The 18,427-nt window shown below is 41.5% G+C and overlaps 1 protein-coding gene across 1 annotated transcript; it reads right to left on the bottom strand.

Moving 5' to 3' along the window:
- Positions 1–7,740: 7,740 nt before the first annotated feature.
- Positions 7,741–8,742, bottom strand: TAAR1 (trace amine associated receptor 1). Its single transcript, XM_010574678.1, has one exon. It carries the CDS (start codon positions 8,740–8,742, stop codon positions 7,741–7,743), a length of 1,002 nt encoding a protein of 333 aa, XP_010572980.1.
- Between the last annotated feature and the right edge of the window lie 9,685 nt (positions 8,743–18,427).

Raw genomic sequence — 18,427 nt, 5'->3', positions numbered from 1 at the left:
TTCTTTCACATTTTTTAATGATTACCATTTCTAATGAAACTTAGAAATGAAATATTTAATAACCCTGAAGATTACCACCTTGTAATTTAATGGGCAGCAACAGCACTTTCTCTCATGCTGGCTGTATCTGCGGCTTTTGCATAATATACATTACAGAAACGGATAAAAAGAAGTGTCAATTTAGGTCAATCTATCATCTGTTATTGGACAATCTATTATTTATAAATAAATAAAAAGTAGGAAAGGTGGTATTTATTTTTTTACAAGAAAAGATAAAATTAATTCACTATTAACGTGAATAAGTGGAGTCCTCTGAGGTCAGAGGTGTGTGTTCAGACTTAATGCTGACCCTTATGCAGGTGTATTGAAGATGCATTACAAATCCAAGGGTAAATGAATGCTATTCAGGAGAAACTGGATTTTTATTGAATGCGATATACAGTATGTTGTGAGAACAGGGCAGAAAATAAACATGTTTTTTAAAATGAATTAAGGGAAAAGTAAGAACATTTAAAGGAGTCTACCTTTATGGCAGCTGCTTTAAAGACAAACAAGGAAACATTTTGTTGGAAATAAAATGCAAATCTCTGGGATTATCTACAACAGAATCATTTACAGACTCCAAAAATAGTAAAATTTTGTCAGTGTGTATAGCAGAAATATTTTATCTTTGAGTTCTGTCAGTATTTTTGAGACAGGCATGTTTAGTAACTTTAAGTAATCAAGTGAGAGATATGCAAGATTTACACAGACGATCCTTTATTAAAAGAAGTTACTAAAACATAAATCTGTGCAGACATCTATGCAGACACAATTATATTAAATTAAAAAAAAATCTGTGGAAAGAGGCTACACTTGAAAAAGCATTACCTTCAGAAAGCAGTGTCCCATGTGTCTCACCATTGGTCCTCCTTTTAGCATGGGACAGAAGATAGTGGACGAGGAATGGTTTGACACCTCACCTTTCAGAAATTAAATGTCTAAAACCTGCTAACAATTGTACAGGAATTGAAACCTTTATAAAAGAAACTCTTTAACTAGGTTAAAGCAAGACTACAGAAAGGACCTTAGAAATTGTCTCTGAGAATTAGTCATATGAGGCAATGCTCTACTGCAAAGGCAGTGTGGAGAGAAAATTGTTGTAGTCATAATTTTCACTGGTAAAACAGTTTAGTTTTATTACAGCCTATGAGCTTCCTTCATGTTGTACCTCATCATTTCCATGTTGATCTTAATTATTGATCGGAAAGAACTGTTTGGTTATTTATTACTAACTGCTGTTATTCCTCTGGGCTGGCTCCAGTAAAGCAGAAATCACAGCAGCAGAGAGCAAAAGACAAGCTCAAATTTTCTTAAAGAGCTGTCTTGTCCTGTTGGTAACTGAGAAAATCCAGAGGGTATAGGATGCACTCTGTTTTCAGTGATCTCTCTTTAACTGACAGATGTCTTTTAGTCAGCATGCTGTGAGTACTCAGTATTTAAGGAGATTGACTTTTCCTATACTTATGGGAATTAAGAAGTTGAGACATCTAGGAGTGGGTTGTGGAGTTCCCACTGCCTAAGTTACCTGTGAATCCAGTCTGTTAGGAAATAAATTTGTTTTACAAAGGCTATTGCGTAGTCATCACATAGAAACATTTTCAACTACCCATGCAGTTGGTTGGATTTAAAATAGCAGCATGAAGGTGAAAATATCTTATTAAAACCCCTACAAAGTGGGAAATTAAATTTAATTGGAATCTGATTATGCAAGACTATGTAACATTATGCAAGACTCAGTAAATATTATGGCAATTAAATTTCATAGAATCACAGAATCACAGAATGGTTGAGGTGGGAAGGGAACACTCTGCCCCATCATCCAGATCGTTAATGAAGATGTTGAACAGGATCGGACACCGTATTAACCCCTGGGGTACACCACTAGTTGCTGGCCTCCAACTAGACTTTGTGCCAGCCATCACCACCCTCTGGGCCTCGCCGTTCAGCCAGTTTTCAATCCACTTCAGTGTCTGCTCATCCAGCCAATACTTCATTACCTTCTCTATGAAGATCTTATGGGAGACAGTGTCGAAAGCCCTGCTGAAGTCTAGGCAGACAATAACCACTGCTCTCCCCTTGTCTACCAGGCCATTGATTTCATCATAGAAGTTTATAAAATTTAGGCTATGTGTAATGGAAACAGACTAGTCAAAAAGTGCTTACAGATAGGCATGGTCTTATTCTGGATTATGTCTTTAGATGCAGTAGTGTGGAAGTAGTGTTGCAGATAACTAAGATGATCAGAAAAACTACAGAAGTAAAAGGCTTTTTCAGAACACTAAGTATCTTATGTTTAACTGTATGTAGTATTTTCTTCCTTGTTGAATGGGTATTAATGCATTGTAGAGGACAAAGAGTGCACAGTGTGCACAACCTAGATGAGTTAATGATTTAAGGAAAGCCATACACTTTGCAATATTTACACAGTTTGAGAGCTCAATTTTTCTGTTTGAACACTGCACTAATGATTTTTTTTATCTAGCAGTTTAGAATACTCCATTTTGGAGCGAGGCTTTCCTTGCAAGCCTTCTAGAAGGGTCCTGCTTGGGCTGTCAGTGCTCCTCCTCTGCCCCCATCCTGCTGCGTCTGCTGTCTGAGGGGCAGACTGCAGGACTCGGCGCAGGTGGGACCGCCGTGCACGAGGCCATAGCAGGTGGCAGCGCAGAAGCTGCAGCACCATGTTACAACCACCCAAACACGAGCTACAGGCACTAAGGCAGAGGGGACAGGCAGCAGTCTACGACTCTGAAATGTACCGTCGGTTTTGTACAATGCATGAGAGGAAGGTGACATTGCAAATTGGGCTCGCTGGTGGCAAAATGAACAGACACAAGTTTACTGGTGAAACAGAGCCTTTCATCATGCTGAAGTAATTGCTTTGCATAAGTTTTCAGGGAAGTTAAAACATATGAAATCACCCACTGGAGATTCATTTGTTTTGAAAAAGGTAGCCATCTGGGAAGTGTTTAATAAGGTCACTAATTAAATGTGTTGATAAGGAATTTAACAATACCCTTTGCACTTCATTTACATGATAACACTTTGAGATTGCAGTAAGGTACATTCTCCTTCACCAGACCTGACTCATAATCTGATGATCGGATAACAGCATGAAGCATTTTTCTTGTGGTCTCCTAATTTATTAAAGTCTTGGGTTCAAACAGAGTCCCTGCGGCCTCATTAACATATCTCATTTGTACATCCCCTTCACAGTGAGAAATCGCTTTGTGCTGCCTATGATTAGAGCTAAGGAGAGAAAGTAACCTGGGACTTCATTAAAGTTGCTCTGCTGGAGAAGGCACTCTGTAAACAGAAGGCAAGGAGGCTCTTTGGGAAAGTGCCACCTTTAGGTAATAAGACACCAGAGGAAAAAGTTATTTCTGAAACTTTCTGAGCTGGGCTGTGCACAAAGCTGACTTATGTTGCAGGTTATTAAGAACAAGGAGAACTGCCTTCTAGGTGTGGGTGAAGGTCACCAGCAGTCTGTATGTGGAAGCCCCTTGTTACTTCTGCAGAGAATAAATACTGGTGACATCTTGGCTAGACTAGTTTGTGGGAGAGTTGTTGGTCTACGCACTGAAATTTCTTCTTCCACTATTTCCATTTACATTAAATACATTGTGATCATCTTGTGCAGCCACAATGTTGGGATGCCCTCTCTACTGGTTTTGGCTGAGATAGGGTTAATTTTCTTCATAGTAGCTTGTATGGTGCTATGTTTTGGATTTGTGATGAAAACAGTGTTGATAAGCCCCCCTTGTTTTAGCTGTTGCTGAGCAGTACTTCCACAGCCTCAAGGCCTTCTCTGCGGGTCGGCTGGGGGTGCACAAGAGGTTGGGAGGGGGCACAGCTGGGACAGCTGACCCCAACTGGCCAAAGGGGTACCCCACACCATGTGATGTTGTACTCAGCAGTAAAACCTTGGGGGAAGGAAGAAGGGGGACGTTTAGAGTTACGGTGTTCATCTTCGCAAGTAACCATTATGCATGGTGGAGCCCTGCTTTCTTGGAAACTGCTGAGGATCTGCTTGCAGATGGGAAGTAGTGATGAATTCCTTAATTTGCTTTGCTTGTGCATGCAGCTTTATTTTACCTATTAAACTGTCTTTATCTCAACCCATGAGTTTTCTCACTTTTACCCTTCTGATTCTTTCCCCCATCCCACCAGGGCAGTGAGCGAGGGTCTGTGTGGGGCTGAGCTGCCTACTGGGGTTAAACCACAACACCCTCCAAACTTCTGCACAGCATGCACGGGATGGCTGAGGCTCCCCTAACCCAAGGTGTCCCCTATCTGCCCTCCCTGGCAGGTCATCTCCTCCAGATGACCTACTGGCTGCTGAAAATTTTTGACCTGCTTCCCTCCTGATGTGCTCCAGGGCAGGACAAAAGGAACTGCATGTGTGCCTCTGAGACTTCACAATCCACCATCATCTCCGAGCTGCAGCTATTCAGGGAAATCTTCAGTAGTAGCTCCATGGATCGCTGCCTAGATCCAAAATCTCATTTCAGGGCTCTTGCTAGTCAAGAGTTGGTCCTGAGAAGACATCTAACTGCTAGTTCCAGAAAACTGGCCTTTGACGCAAGCATTTTTGGAGTCCAGGATCATCCCAACTTTTCCATAGTGGGGATTCAGCTATGCTGAGTAAGCTTCATCTCAGCTACCTAAAAATTATATCTAAAATCATCAAAACATCTGTTCTAGTGACTGGAAGATCCCTCTTGGTAGAAAGAGAAAGAATATCTGCAGGAACAATTCAACTTACCTAAAAATGGATAAGCTGGTGAGATAAAGCACCCTGTGAAGATGACTATTTTTCTACAGTGAGTATAAAGAGAGCTACTAATGACTAGAGCAGATGTAGTGCCTAACTGTTAGATGTCTAAATTTAGATTAGATGGCTATCAGCCTTCAGGAGGGTGGGTATGATTTTTATGGTTTTACGTGGATTAGCTTTGCACTAGGGTCTAGGCACAGATTGCAGAGGCATGTGCTCTATTCGAATTGGAGGCTATCCTGCAAAGAAGCTGGGATCATATTCATTCACAAACACCTCCTGCAACCAGAAAATAATGCCAGAAAGATGCCAAAGCAAGTTATGAAGAGAGACTGACCAGTTGTGAACTCTGGTAGAGTTGAAATTCTCTGGAAACACAGTAATGTTTCCAGATTTTCAAGGAGATAGTGGATGAGGAGAAAGAAACTACTTCCCCATTGACTTCCTGAAGGGACTATGTTAATATGTGCTGAACTTAGTAAATATGTTCAAAAAGCCTCAGATGGGTGTCCTGGTTTCAGCTGGGATGTAGTTAACTGTCTTCCTAGTAGCTGGTACAGTGCTGTGTTTTGAGTTCAGTATGTGAAGAATGTTGATAACACTGATGTTTTCAGTTGTTACTCAGTAGCGTTTAGACTACAGTCAAGGATTTTTCAGCTTCTCATGCCCAGCCAGGGCACCTGACCCAAACTGGCCAACAGTCTATTCCACACCATGTGACGTCCCATCTAGTTTAGGAACTGGGAAGTGGGGGAGGGAGGGAATCGCCGCTCGGGGACTGGCTGGGTGTCGGTCGGCGGGTGGTGAGCAATTGCCCTGCGCATCATTTGTACATTTCAACCCTTTTATTACTACTGTTGTCATTTTATTAGTGTTATCATTATCATTATTAGTCTCTTCTTTTCTGTTCTATTAAATCGTTCTTATCTCAACCCAGGAGTTTTACTTCTTTTCCTGATTTTCTCCCCCATCCCACTGGATGGGGGGAGTGAGTGAGCGGCTGCGTGGTGCTTAGTTGCTGGCTGGGGGTAAACCACAACAATGGGCAACAGTCCTTATAGGGAAAGATCACTTTCCTCCCATCTATAAGACCACGAGAAGAAAGGAGGTATCACCTGGCAGCACTTCTGAAACTGCTATTTTAAGAGAGATCAAGATGTCCAAGTAATCACACAGTTCATTTCAGAAGGTAACACTGAGCATGAGAGAATTCACTACATCAGGCCAGCTTCACTGGCCATGAAGGAGGAAGAGAATTACCCATTAATTTCTCAGAAAGGTAGAGTTTTTTATCTTAACTTACTTTATTTCTCTGAGATAAAGTATTAAAGTAGTTATATTGTCACTAACAAGGATTACCTTCCACAGCACAAGTGCTGGTGTGGTATATATTTCATTGCTCTTTTTAATGTCATTTTGGTGACTGCAAGCTTACAAGATGGCAATGAAACAGTAAAAGAGACTCTCTCAGATCCTGGTATTTTGCTCTGCTGAAATGTAGCATCATTCGACTCTTATGCCTGACAGCATAGAGTGCTTCAGTGCTCTACAAAGCACAGAAGAGAAAGGCAAGATACACATATGATGTGCACTTATACAAGCCACATGAATGGAGGATATAATTTACTGACGAGCATAGCTCTTACTTCAGTACCGAGTCATCAAATTCTCTTCATAGTCTCTTCTCAGGTACTAATCCTTTGCTGTCCATTCCCAGGACTGGTCCTTCATAGTTCAACCAGATGTCACAGGATCAGGGCAGAGGTATTACTTCCATCTGTTTGGTGATATGTTAACTCTACAAAAGCCAGGTCATAGATTAAAAAATGACAGTCTGTGGGTCTTCTTCAGCTGGTGACCATGTGCTAGCTTTTGACTTACTCGCCTGCCCTTTGTGCCCCAGTCTGGGTGTCCTGAGAAGCTGCCCACAGATGAAACGTTGACAGCCTGCTCACCCAGGTGCCTTCACCCCAAGCCATTCCTACAGCCATTCTTCTGCTACTCCTCCTAGTGCTTCCACAGCCATCCTGCCCCATTCACCCTCCATTCAGGCCAACCATAGCATTTCTTCACGATTCTCTATATACTTTCCTCACCAGCTGTCACAGCATTGCCATCAGACAAAGTAACAGTATGTCCAAGCTAAGAAAAAGTTCTGTAATATGCAAATTGGCAAATATTTTACATTGAAACATTCATTAGACAAGCATCATTTTCTGGCATTGTCAGGTTCAGTGTTGCTTTTTGCTATTGCTTTTCATTCCATACATCACATTTTTCCTTGTCTTTGATCTTGTTAAACATGCTTCTGATCTCATTAAGCAGCAAACCCTTTAAGTGACAGACTCATAAGTGACAAGCACTAGTTGAAATGGAAACAGAAGGAGCAGCACAATTTTTCTCTGTCCCATCTTCCCTCCATGGAGTGTGCTAGCATGGCTTGTTATGGGCCTGTTTTGACCTCTGCACACATACTGAAGAGGAAGGACAAAACTTAAGAGTTTTGGGTTATTACTCAAAGATGTCTAGAAATTCAGAAGGAAAGTCTTTTCTGCTCTTTCTAGAGGACAATAAATAAACACAAATATTGTAATATAAACACATCTCGTTCAAGAAATTGATCTATTGTATCAGAATAATTTCTTAATGATTAAGAGCAGGGATATAAACTGCTCTAAGTTTTTTTTTTAACTTAAATCTTGCTCTTCTGTGCATTGCATATAAATAGCTATAACCAAAACACCACATACAAATCCCAATCTGGAATGAAAGAAGATGTAAAGCACAATAGTTGCTTATCTGCTTGAACCAGATTTGGTAAATGAGTAAACAAATAGGTGTTGCCTTCATTTTCAGCTCTTACATTCAGTAGTTCAGCCTCCAGGCAAAAATTCAAAGCCATGAATCCAACCATTTAAAGCATGTTACTCTAAAAACAAATGAGTCCTGGAAGAGTCCTGTTGAAAAACTTTTCCAAACAGAATCATCTTTAATGCTCTGCGAAACCACATGTAAAAAAATGCATAAACAATTGGATTAAATGTAGAATTTAAGTAACCAAACCAAACCAAAGCATCAATGAGAATAGGAGGTATCACATAATTCATAAATGGATTGGTTGCTGTAAAGAAGAAGAATGGACTCCAGCAGATGAGAAACACTCCCATTATTATGCCTAATGTCTTGGCAGCTTTCCTTTCTCTGCAGAATGAAATGTGGTGCTTCATTTCAAATCTCATCTTTTTTTGGCTAATTGCATCAATGGATCTTGCCTGTCTCTTGGCTATAGAGTATATCTTCCTATAGATGTACAGCATAACAAATCCAGGGATGTAAAAAGACACTATGGAGGCCACAACACCTGAAGTTTCACTAAAAATTACAAAGCATCCTCCTGCACAATGGATATGATTATAAATGTCTTCTGCCCCTCGCAAGTTTAGGTCTAGAAAGATCATCCCAAAAGCAAAAGCAGCAGGCACCATCCAACTTATGAATATCATGACCAGGATAACAAAAGTATTTATCTTTGATTTGTATCTTAGAGGGTCACACACAGCATAGTAACGGTCGATGGATATGAAGGAAAGATGGAAGATGGAAGCTGTGCTCAGCATAATGTCCATGCTTGTGTGGATCTTGCAGACGAGCTCCCCAAAATACCAGCAGTGCTCAACAGAGCGCACCATGCTGCAAGGCATGATGAGGAATCCCAGCAGAAAATCTACTGTAGCCATAGAAAGTATCAGGAAATTGGTAGGCGTATGGAGCTGCTTGAAATGTGATATGGAGATGATAACCATCAAATTTCCAACCACTGTGGCCAGAATAATGCAAATCATGAAGATATACATGGAAACACGGATACTGTTTGACCAGCTGCTCCTTATGCAAGAGCCGTTTACGGATTCACAGCACAGTTGCATCCTTACTGAGGTCTCAAATCTATGTAGGTATGCAGCACAGGTACTGTTTTTCCTAATGCTGATATACATTTACAACTGTTTTTTTCTCTTCTATAGAGGGAGAGCTGCAGGAAGGAAAAAAAAAGGCAATTGTAAACACCTTAATTTATTTGGATGTGTAGGACATTCACATTTCGTTATTTATGAAGGATGAAACTATTTTGTAATTTTACTTTTAACAGAATGACACGTCTATCATTAGACTTCCCTTGAAATGGGAATCTCTTTTGATGAAATAAACTGTATAATGAGGTGTCATCACACCAGAACAGCAGTGGCTCCCAGAGGCCTGCACTGGGCAATGTCTTGTCTAGTAGGCAGATGAGAAGTCCTTTTCGTTATTTTCTGTTTAAACAGTACTAGTCTTCATCAAAATTGCTTGGAGTCCTGTATCTCTCAGTTTGCTCTTTAAAATCAGTAATTTTAGATTCTGAAGCTCCCTCAACTTATTTTTTGATACATAAATCCAAGATCTACAAGTCTAAAACACAAGGCTAAAGCTGAGGCGCCCATGCTTGGTGTCTCCTCCAGCCGTGTCCTGATAGTGATAACTGAACCCACTGTGAAGGCTGGCAAAACCAAAAAGTTTCCACGAGCCCTTAGTTTTTAGGCAGATGGCACTGACTCACTAGATTGGGTCTTACTGCAAAAGTCTTGTAGGCTCTAGCTGTAAATAGAGATGTAAGGAAAAGATCTAAGAGGGAAAAAAAAATTTCTGCCTTTTTGCTGCCAAATTATAATGGAAGAGCCTGACTAATCTGAAGCATTAGCTGCTGTATAAGCAAATCTCTTTTCTGTCGGGCTCTAGTTTATTTCAGTGCTAGCAGTTTAGCATTGTTATGTGTATTTATTATGCTAATACTGTTTTTAGCCAAGGCGCAAACATGGAGAGAAACATTTTCTGAACATTGGTTTAGTCTTCATCTGAGGACAAAAATATTGCTGTCCTTCCCTTGTGTATGCAGTAGCATATCCCATTTGCAAGTCTCTTTTTACAACAGCATTTAATGAAAGTACTTAAGCACTTGGCAAGCAATATTCATTGTTGAAAGACCTGGATTTCCTTTAATTAACAGAAAAATAGTATTATTATGATAAATAAGGAACATTAGCATATAACATGGTTGTTTAAGTCGGAAAAATACTGACGGCAATTCAGCCAGTACTACTTTATCCTATTTGCTTCGGGACTTTGCTGCCTCTGGTTATTCTCAGCAGAACACACAGAAGAATTAATTTTTTCTTATATCAAATCAAATGCTATTACAAGCACACCATGCTATTAGAAGCTAAATGGAAGCTGAATATAGATGATACAGATGATAAACTATAGCCTGTGAAACCCTGGCAGGTACCACTAACAGCCTGTGTTATACAGAGGGATTTTCAAGTAGTGCCAGGCAGTGGCACCTGCATGCCAGGGACAAGGTGCATCCAGAGGCACTCTCAGAAAAACAGGATATATGGAATCCGAGTATATTTATTTACTGTTTGGGGTGCCTCTTGCTTCCCCTTTTTTCTGCCTACTATTGTTTAACGACATCTCTGTTCTTTTCCACCTCACTTTAACTATCACTTCCTATATTTTTTCCTTCACTTTTGGTCCATCTCTTCATGTTTCTTTTCCTGCCTATCATTTCTTCTTTTCGCACATTTAAACCCAAGATAGAGAAAGCACAGCCAGCTGGATCTTTATTAACCCAAATTTTCAATTTTCACAGGAGAAAGAATTAAACAGCAATTTAAGTGTACGTACTGGACATAATGATAAAAGTTTTAAGCTCATTCAGGTTATAAATGTGCTACATAGATTTTTATCTTAAGTTATGTGTAAATTAATTAAACAAATACGGTAAAACAGGCTATAAAGACAAAAAAGAATTAAGGTGCTATCTCTAGTTTTCTGTTTAAAAGATGAATAACTAACTTCCCTATTGTTCTCTGACAGAGAAACTGTTTAAGCTAAAGAAGTATGATCTCCCTTGGAAACTGTTTTTCTTTTAAAAAAATTAATCTTATTTTCAGAGGATTTTGTTTTTTCATTAAACAGAAAGAAGAAACTCCAACCTCCAACCAAAAGATTGAGCAAACTGAGATCAAGTATGTGGCTTTGCCTAATACGGAAACAAAATACATCAAAACTCATGTGGCAAACTGTCCAAATGAGCTGAACACTGAAGAATTTTTCAACAAGAAAGCAGAACGCTTCTCTTCCATAATGAATTACAAAGTTCAAAATTCAATAAAATGTAAATACGAAGAAGCATCCTTTTAAAAACCTGTCCTCCTACCTTTCTCCCCTCACACTGGGTAGAAGTCTGCTCTTGACGGTCATTTGTTTTCTGCTGAGTGAGTGGCACCCCTTCCTTTTAAAGACCATCTCAAAAGACAGCTGACCCTCTTCTTCACCATTGTAACAGTTCTGGATAACACAAATTTTGAGAGGACAGGTACTCAATCCACAGCTGGAGCAGTCTCCAGTAGCCCTGGCACATTGCTGGAGCGTGTTGGGTGCAATGAGCAGCATTCCTGGCCCCTCGTCTGAGGAGCAGCTGTTAATGTGAATAGTAGCTCAAACTGTTCATTCTGTCACTCACTTAAGAACAAAATCATGGCTGTAACACTCACATTTGTTTAACATGCCTTATTTGTAGGTAAATTGAACTCATTTGAAGTATGTTTACTTGTTCAATTAAACATTGTGATCATGCTGTGAGCAGCCCGAGATCATCTAGGCACAGAACAAAAACCACCATGTAGTCACCCTTCTGTAAGCTTCTAAAATATACCAAAATACATAAGTATAGGTAGTTTATAGCAGCTTGTAAGATTTCCTTGAAAAGGTATATAGTGTACAGAGTGACATGATGTGTGTTTACCAGCCTAGTTCTGATTACTCTACTGAACAAACGGGTTTAATCTAGCAGCCTAATCAGTTAACAGCTATTTGCAAGATACAGCTACTAAAAAAGGTGTTTAAAGTAAACACCTATTATTGGCTGTACTGGCGTCACAGATGAGGAGCATCAATTTTTTGCTCAACAAAGGACCATGCAGCCCTTTAAAACAGTGATACTACTGAACATAAAGACGGTTAATATAGTGACCATCAGCTAAAGCCCAGTTATGCTGGGTACCTCAAGGACATATGCAACAAGGTAGATTAAGATACTACAACTTGCAAACTCTGCTGCATGACCTGCGTTAACTGCTTCATTGTATTATGTGCACAAAAATCGAAATGAATGCAAACAACTTGGTTCTTTTATTTTTCTTGAGGCAGCACTCATGAAGGGACTGGCGTGTTGCAATGCAAGGTTCCCCTTGCTATGGGAAGACAGTTTGCCAACTAAAAAAGTGCAGAAACAACCATCAAGCTGAGTGAGAAACCACTTGGTGTAGTCAAGAGGATATGTCGAGGAGAGGAGTCAGGTCCAATTGCTCAGAGTTGGGGAAACGTCAAAGCGATGTTAGGCACCCAAAAACTGGTCTCTGAGAGAGGCCTTCACCCTTTTGAGACTCATAGCTGTGGGCCTTCCTTAGAGCCAGGTACTTCTGTTTGAGGCATGAAGGTTTAGGCCTTGGTAATTACCATCCTGACACATACATATTATAGGAAGGTAAAGTTTAGGGGAACAAATCCACGTTGCCTTACTCTGTACAAAACTCATAAAGAAGTCTGGCAGCCAGCTCATTATGGGGACTTAGTCAAAGGACATCTGTGCACGCACACACACTGCTCTCCTGCCGCCCTCCTCCTGCGAGTGATGCAGTGGCCAAAACTCAAGGGGATGATCTGGAAAGGCAGCTCTTCTTGAAGTGTTTGTTTCAGAAGCAGCTACCTGGCAGCAAGCAGCCAAAGCCCTGGGGAGCCCTCAGGGGCTGGGGACCCTTCCCCTGCCCTGAGCAGCTCTGCTCCTCTGCAGGCAGGGAGGCAGCAGCCAGCTGTGAGGTCTGGGTTTTTGCTCTGCCTCCTTTCACGACCAGATTTTGAGTCCGGTCAGAAAGCGTTTTCCTCCAGTTTCCGCCTTGCAATAAAATGCAAGAACAACTTGCCATTCTTCCTCTCATGTGTGACATTTCTCCAGAAGGCAATCCGCTTCTTTTTAAACCTGCTGAGGACTTTGGAAGGGTTAGGAGTCCTCAGGGAGATGAAATAAAATGAAGAGTCAAAACCCAATGATGCAAAATGATATGTTGTAGGGTTATAATATTTATCAGTGTCCTGGTTTCAGCTGGGATAGAGTTAATTGTCTTCCTAGTAGCTGGTACAGGGCTATGTTTTGAGTTCAGTATGCAAAGAATGTTGATAACACACTGATGTTTTCAGTTGTTGCTAAGTAGTGTTTAGACTAAAGTCAAGGATTTTTCAGCTTCTCATGCCCAGCCAGCGAGAAACCTGGAGGGGCACAAGAAGTTGGCACAGGACACAGCCAGGGCAGCTGACCCAAACTGGCCAACAGGGTATTCCATACCATGGGACGCCACATCTAATGTATAAAGTGGGGGGACTGGGGGCGGAGGATCGCCGCTGGGGAACTAGCTGGGTGTCGATCAGCGGGTGGTGAGCAATTGCACTGTGCATCATTTGTACATTCCAACCCTTTTATTATTGCTGTTGTCATTTTATTAGTGTTATCATTATCATTATTAGTTTCTTCTTTTCTGTTCCATTAAACCATTCTTATCTCAACCCACGAGTTTTACTTCTTTTCCTGATTTTCTCCCCCATCCCACTGGGTGGGGGGGGGGAGTGAGCGAGTGGCTGCGTGGTGCTTAGTTGCTGGCTGGGGTTAAACCACGACAATCAGATGGCTGTATGACAGTCATATCTTGTCTGCCTGCACTGTGTACTTATCGCTGGAATATGCTGGTGGAGGAGAAGTTCAAATGACAAATGTGAGAGCAGCCGGTTCGAGTGCAGGTTCCTGGGACAGGCCATGTTTGCTCTCTAGCTGACTACCAGCAACACCTATATACTTTAAAATAATTAAATGTATTTTAAAAAGAAAAAATACAAAGAAAGGGGCTTGGTGATGCTAAAGCTGAATTTTGCTCCTGATACCAGTGCAGCTGGGCTCCCACCTTGTCTTCACCTCTAAAGAAGAAAAGACTTATCTGTGGGGCTGGCCAGCCTTTCTGCTCCTACCAAAATCTGCTCAGGGCCAAGGACTGCAAAACACCTACCATATACTTTGCAAAGCGTAGGGGAGAGAGTGGGCTGAGGCTGGTTGGTGAGCGTGACTGCCCATGGCAGGGGACGGGACCGGTGTGGGGTCCAGCAGTTGCCTTCAGCAGCCCCACAGCAACAGGAGGCTGCCCATGGCTGGAGCCGCTGGCGGGCACCGCGAGATGTCTATGTATAGACTATCTTTGGAGATGTCCTTCACTCGTCTACCAAATACCAACCTGTGGGCATAGCACTTAGCATTCATTATCTCTGAATGCACCAGCTTGTACTGCAAGACCCATATGCATCAGAAAGGAATGAACCACAGACTGAGAGGAAGCTGTGAGCATGGGGAGGGTGGTATTTAATGGTATGTTTACTGAAATGAATGTAAAGTGGCAGTTTATAAGATATCAAGATAATTAAGTAATTAAGCAGGCCAGATTGTCAGTTGATTTAGAGCCACAAGGAACACTTTGGTAACAAGCTTTCATGGTGTTGGGGCAGATGCTTCAAACAGGCATTTTCTTGCAGCTTAATGCTGACGTGGATCACGAAAATATTCTCAAACTTGCTATTTATAATATCAAAGAGAAATGGGTCAAGCTCTATCATTGGGAGGCCTCAGAGCACTTATAAACAGTCAGCGTTCAACAGTCTTTTGAGTCTGTAATATAGTAAAGCAGTTATACATCAAAATTCAAAGTAAAAACTTCTCTACAAAATTGTTGCTGTGGCTTTCTTTTCTGCAAAATTTATCTTTCTGCAATAATTAGTTTTCAAATTCTTGGAAAAGCAAGAAAAAGAGATATTGTCACACTGTCTAGCATGCCTTGGCTCATCTATACTTCTTGTTTGTTTGTTTGTTTTTAAAACATAAAATAATTAAAATGGAAAACAGCATGGAAGGGACTGGAAATAGTACTTTTGCCAGATACCAAACCCATTGGAACAATGTGTTAAAAAATGATTCTGTCCTTCCGAGGCAAGACTGTGGAAGAGACACTGGAAATGGGAAGGAACAGAACAGGGCTTGGGAATGAGAACTGTTACCATGAAAAGAAATGAAAGGCAGGACAGCATCGATTTCTACTGTGATTCTTTTAGCTTGCATTTCTATGGGCACAGTTTGGTCATTTGGCAGAAAATATCATTTTAGACATATATATTAGGCAGATGAAATATATTACACAGAGGAAAGTTTCTCATTTTCATATAGTTCATTTTAAAAACTGGCTTTCTGCAAGGCGAACCATGGATTTAAAACTACTGGAGGCTCTAAGGTGGTCGCATGGTTGGAGAGGAGTTATGAAAGCATATAACTCCACTCACTGTTTATACAGTCCTCAGGAAAAAAAGCACAGCATTACAAAAAATTATCTTCTTAAGTTTCCATTCATATGTTTGAAATCTGAGGGAAAATGCACAAATTCCCAATGAGCTATCCATTCAAAATAAATATTTCATTATATTGGTTAAACGATAAGATGTGCAAACTGCTAATCTGAATGCTATTGCCGCAAACCTGGTGCAATTCCACTGAAGACAACCTGAAATTAGCTCAGCTTTATATCAGAGGAATCTAAAGAAGAGCACATGAGATGATTGACCTCTAGATCTTTTCCCATGGTTTATATTCTTACTCTTCCGTGGAAACCATCACTTTTCCTTGCCAAGTAAAAATAGCTGTTTATACAGAGTAATGTGATGTTTGTGCTCTTTCTCAAAGTGTAGCGCTTAGGATCAGGACTATAAATCCAAACCCCAAGATAAATGCAAATCTCTGAAATGCACAGAGGAATAAGAGATTCCAAGAAAATCATCTTTTTACAGCAAAGCAAAACACATCCATCCAAAGCCACGAAACTATCTCTGCACAGGGTGGGGGTTCTACATATTTGGTAGCCCTGCTAAGTAATGACATAAGGCAGTCCATTGCTCCCGCTTGGTAGCAAAAGCTGCTAGGGCAGAGAGCAGTGCCAGGGCTCCCCAGAGGGCAGGAGCAGCCCCTCGCCTCTCTCCTCGGCAGGGCGAGGGAACCGCCCTGCCAAGGTGCAGGTGCAGAACAGAGGCACCCACGCAGCGGGGCAGGTCCCCCGTGCCTCTCCGGTGCTCCTGTGCACCCACCAATCCCACAGGAGTGAATTTAGGACTGTGGCTGGTTTGTAGATATTTGGCAGACTCCGAACACCACCTCCAACACGAAGGCAAACACGGAGGAGGGGGGCAGTGAGCAGTAAGCAGGTACGGTCCCAGCTTTGTCATTCTGCATCCTTATGGCCCTGGAATAACTTCACAGAAAGTAAAGAGCCTTACTCTGAATTCATAGCTGTGCCTGAAAAGAGTTGTGCCCCCTTGCTATGTTTTCTTTCAGCTATTGGGAATGAATTGCTTTTTAAATCATCCTCTCAGCCACCATCAAAACCTCATTGCTGTTGGTATTACTGCTGTTCGTTACAGAAAGAATGCAGTAATCTGTGCAGAATAACAATTATTACCTTCAGCGCTAACCATAGAAGATTCATCTCTGAAACAAAATAAAATCCCAGACTAGCATATTAGCAGCTCACTGTATTTCGAACTGCGCGACACGGAGACAGTACCTGCTCAGGAGTTATGTCCTCATCATGAACCAGCGCAGGCTGCGGATACAGCGCGATAGTGACTCATCCCACATGAATCCCACAGCTGAGTGGCTGCATGCTTGGTCTGACTGGTTTACAGCCTGCTGGAAAAATCTCATCAACAGGATGACGTAAATATTAAATATTCAGAAAAGATAAGCAGGTAATAAATCTATTCTGACACAAGCCACTAGTATATGCAAAGATTAATCCCTCTGAATGAAGTTAAAGATAGGCTCATGGAAAGAAGCATACAAAATAAAGACAAATGTTTATTATGGTCAAGATACAGATGGAGCTAACAGCACTGAACTGTTTTTAAGATAGCCCGATGTTTCTCGCCCTCCTTTCAATTTTGTGTAACGTTGACAAACATTAGCAATTTCAGTTATCTTTGAAAATTTGATTTGTCTATCCCAGACTGGATATTTTCAAAAAAATCCAACCACAATACTTCAACAGTATCTGCGAACAAGATCGATTAAAAAGATATTGTTTCCTCCTAATGAAAAAAATTCTGCTTGTCTTTTATGTACAACGCTCTGGTGTTTATATGCTTTGTAGCAGGGACTTAAGAGGTGTTGATTGCCTATTTATATATCTTTTACCATACCAGAGGAACTATACCTAAATATGGCCAAATTACAAATCAGCAGTGGCCAAACTGCAACTTGTTGTTTTTTAAAGCACAGCTCATTGACACGCATCTGCATCTTCAAACAGTAAGAGTTTTAGTATTGCTGTGAAACTCAAGGAGGAGAGTCCTTCCAGAAAGAAGCAATCCCAGGGAGAAGAACTGACCCACTTTGGGTCAGTTTGTGTGCATTGGCTGGTGGGCTGTGCTGGTGGACAGCCATGTCTTCCAGCTCCTGCTCCCCTGAGGTTTCTCTGAGCCCTGAGCAGGACCTGTGGGGCTCAGTTTGCAGCTTCTCCTTGGGGGTTTGGGGTTGGGGGGGGGGGGGGGGGAGATAGGAAAGTATGGCCCTGGCAAGGTGGCACAGGAGACATGAGACCAAACATGAGGGACAATGCTTGGTGAAATGAAGGTCTTGAAAATTCATGTTCTGATCTGGAAGTGTGGCTACTCTACTGGAAGCCACTGAAACCTAAAATTGCCAATAAAGACTTATATGTCAACAAGCAATACCCTGGAGCCTCCATTCTCATGGACTACTCCCTGTTGCCTTTTACAAATCCTGGATTTGACTACAGTAGACACACGCTGTTTTCCTAGAAATATTGAAGAAGGACGATTGTTTCTACTTGTCCATTTGCAAGCCCAACAGACTGCAGATGCCAGTCCTGCTGCGCTGTGGGCCATTTTTAAGGGGGGACCTGCTGGTGTCATCCTTTGCTTCGACAGTTGTTTGCCACTGAAGGAAGCAGCAATGCTGTGCATGAGCATCGCTGGTATTGTGGCACTGCAAGGAACAGCAACTCAAGTAGTGCAGAAACTACCAGTGTCAGAGGCTGTGCCCTTCTGTGCCCACCCTCTGCTGCCCAGTCTCAGGAAGACTTGCACGGGCAGCCTGATTTTTCACTAGAAAAGCTTCATTTATCTTCTCAGTAGCTGCTGTACGTCATTTGAATATGCTTTTTAGATCACTGAAGAAGAGGTAAGGGTGCACTGGAGTCAGTTTGAATTTGCTCTATTACTTGTTGTCAAGTTCCTGCTTGCTAGCCATCTCCTGCCCGATACCCATGAGACTGAGAGGGAACAGATGGTAGCAACAGGAGGTTTGCCATTTAAATTTGCCTCCACCAGCTTGCATAACTTTTTGTTCATGCAGGTGAGAGTTGGTGAAGAGAAAGTAAATATCTCTTTCTCTTCTTCCCCCCTCTGCCCCCACCC

This window comes from Haliaeetus leucocephalus, unplaced genomic scaffold (assembly GCF_000737465.1).
Source record: "Haliaeetus leucocephalus isolate CR32 unplaced genomic scaffold, Haliaeetus_leucocephalus-4.0 Scaffold450, whole genome shotgun sequence".
Taxonomy (NCBI): domain Eukaryota; kingdom Metazoa; phylum Chordata; class Aves; order Accipitriformes; family Accipitridae; genus Haliaeetus; species Haliaeetus leucocephalus.
The sequence above is the reverse complement of the archived record's forward strand: the minus strand, read 5'-3'. Positions and strand labels throughout refer to the sequence as shown.

Bases quoted from the DNA above. Each gene is read 5' to 3' on its own strand.
- TAAR1 (XM_010574678.1), bottom strand. From the start codon at position 8,742: ATGCAACTGTGCTGTGAATCCGTAAACGGCTCTTGCATAAGGAGCAGC.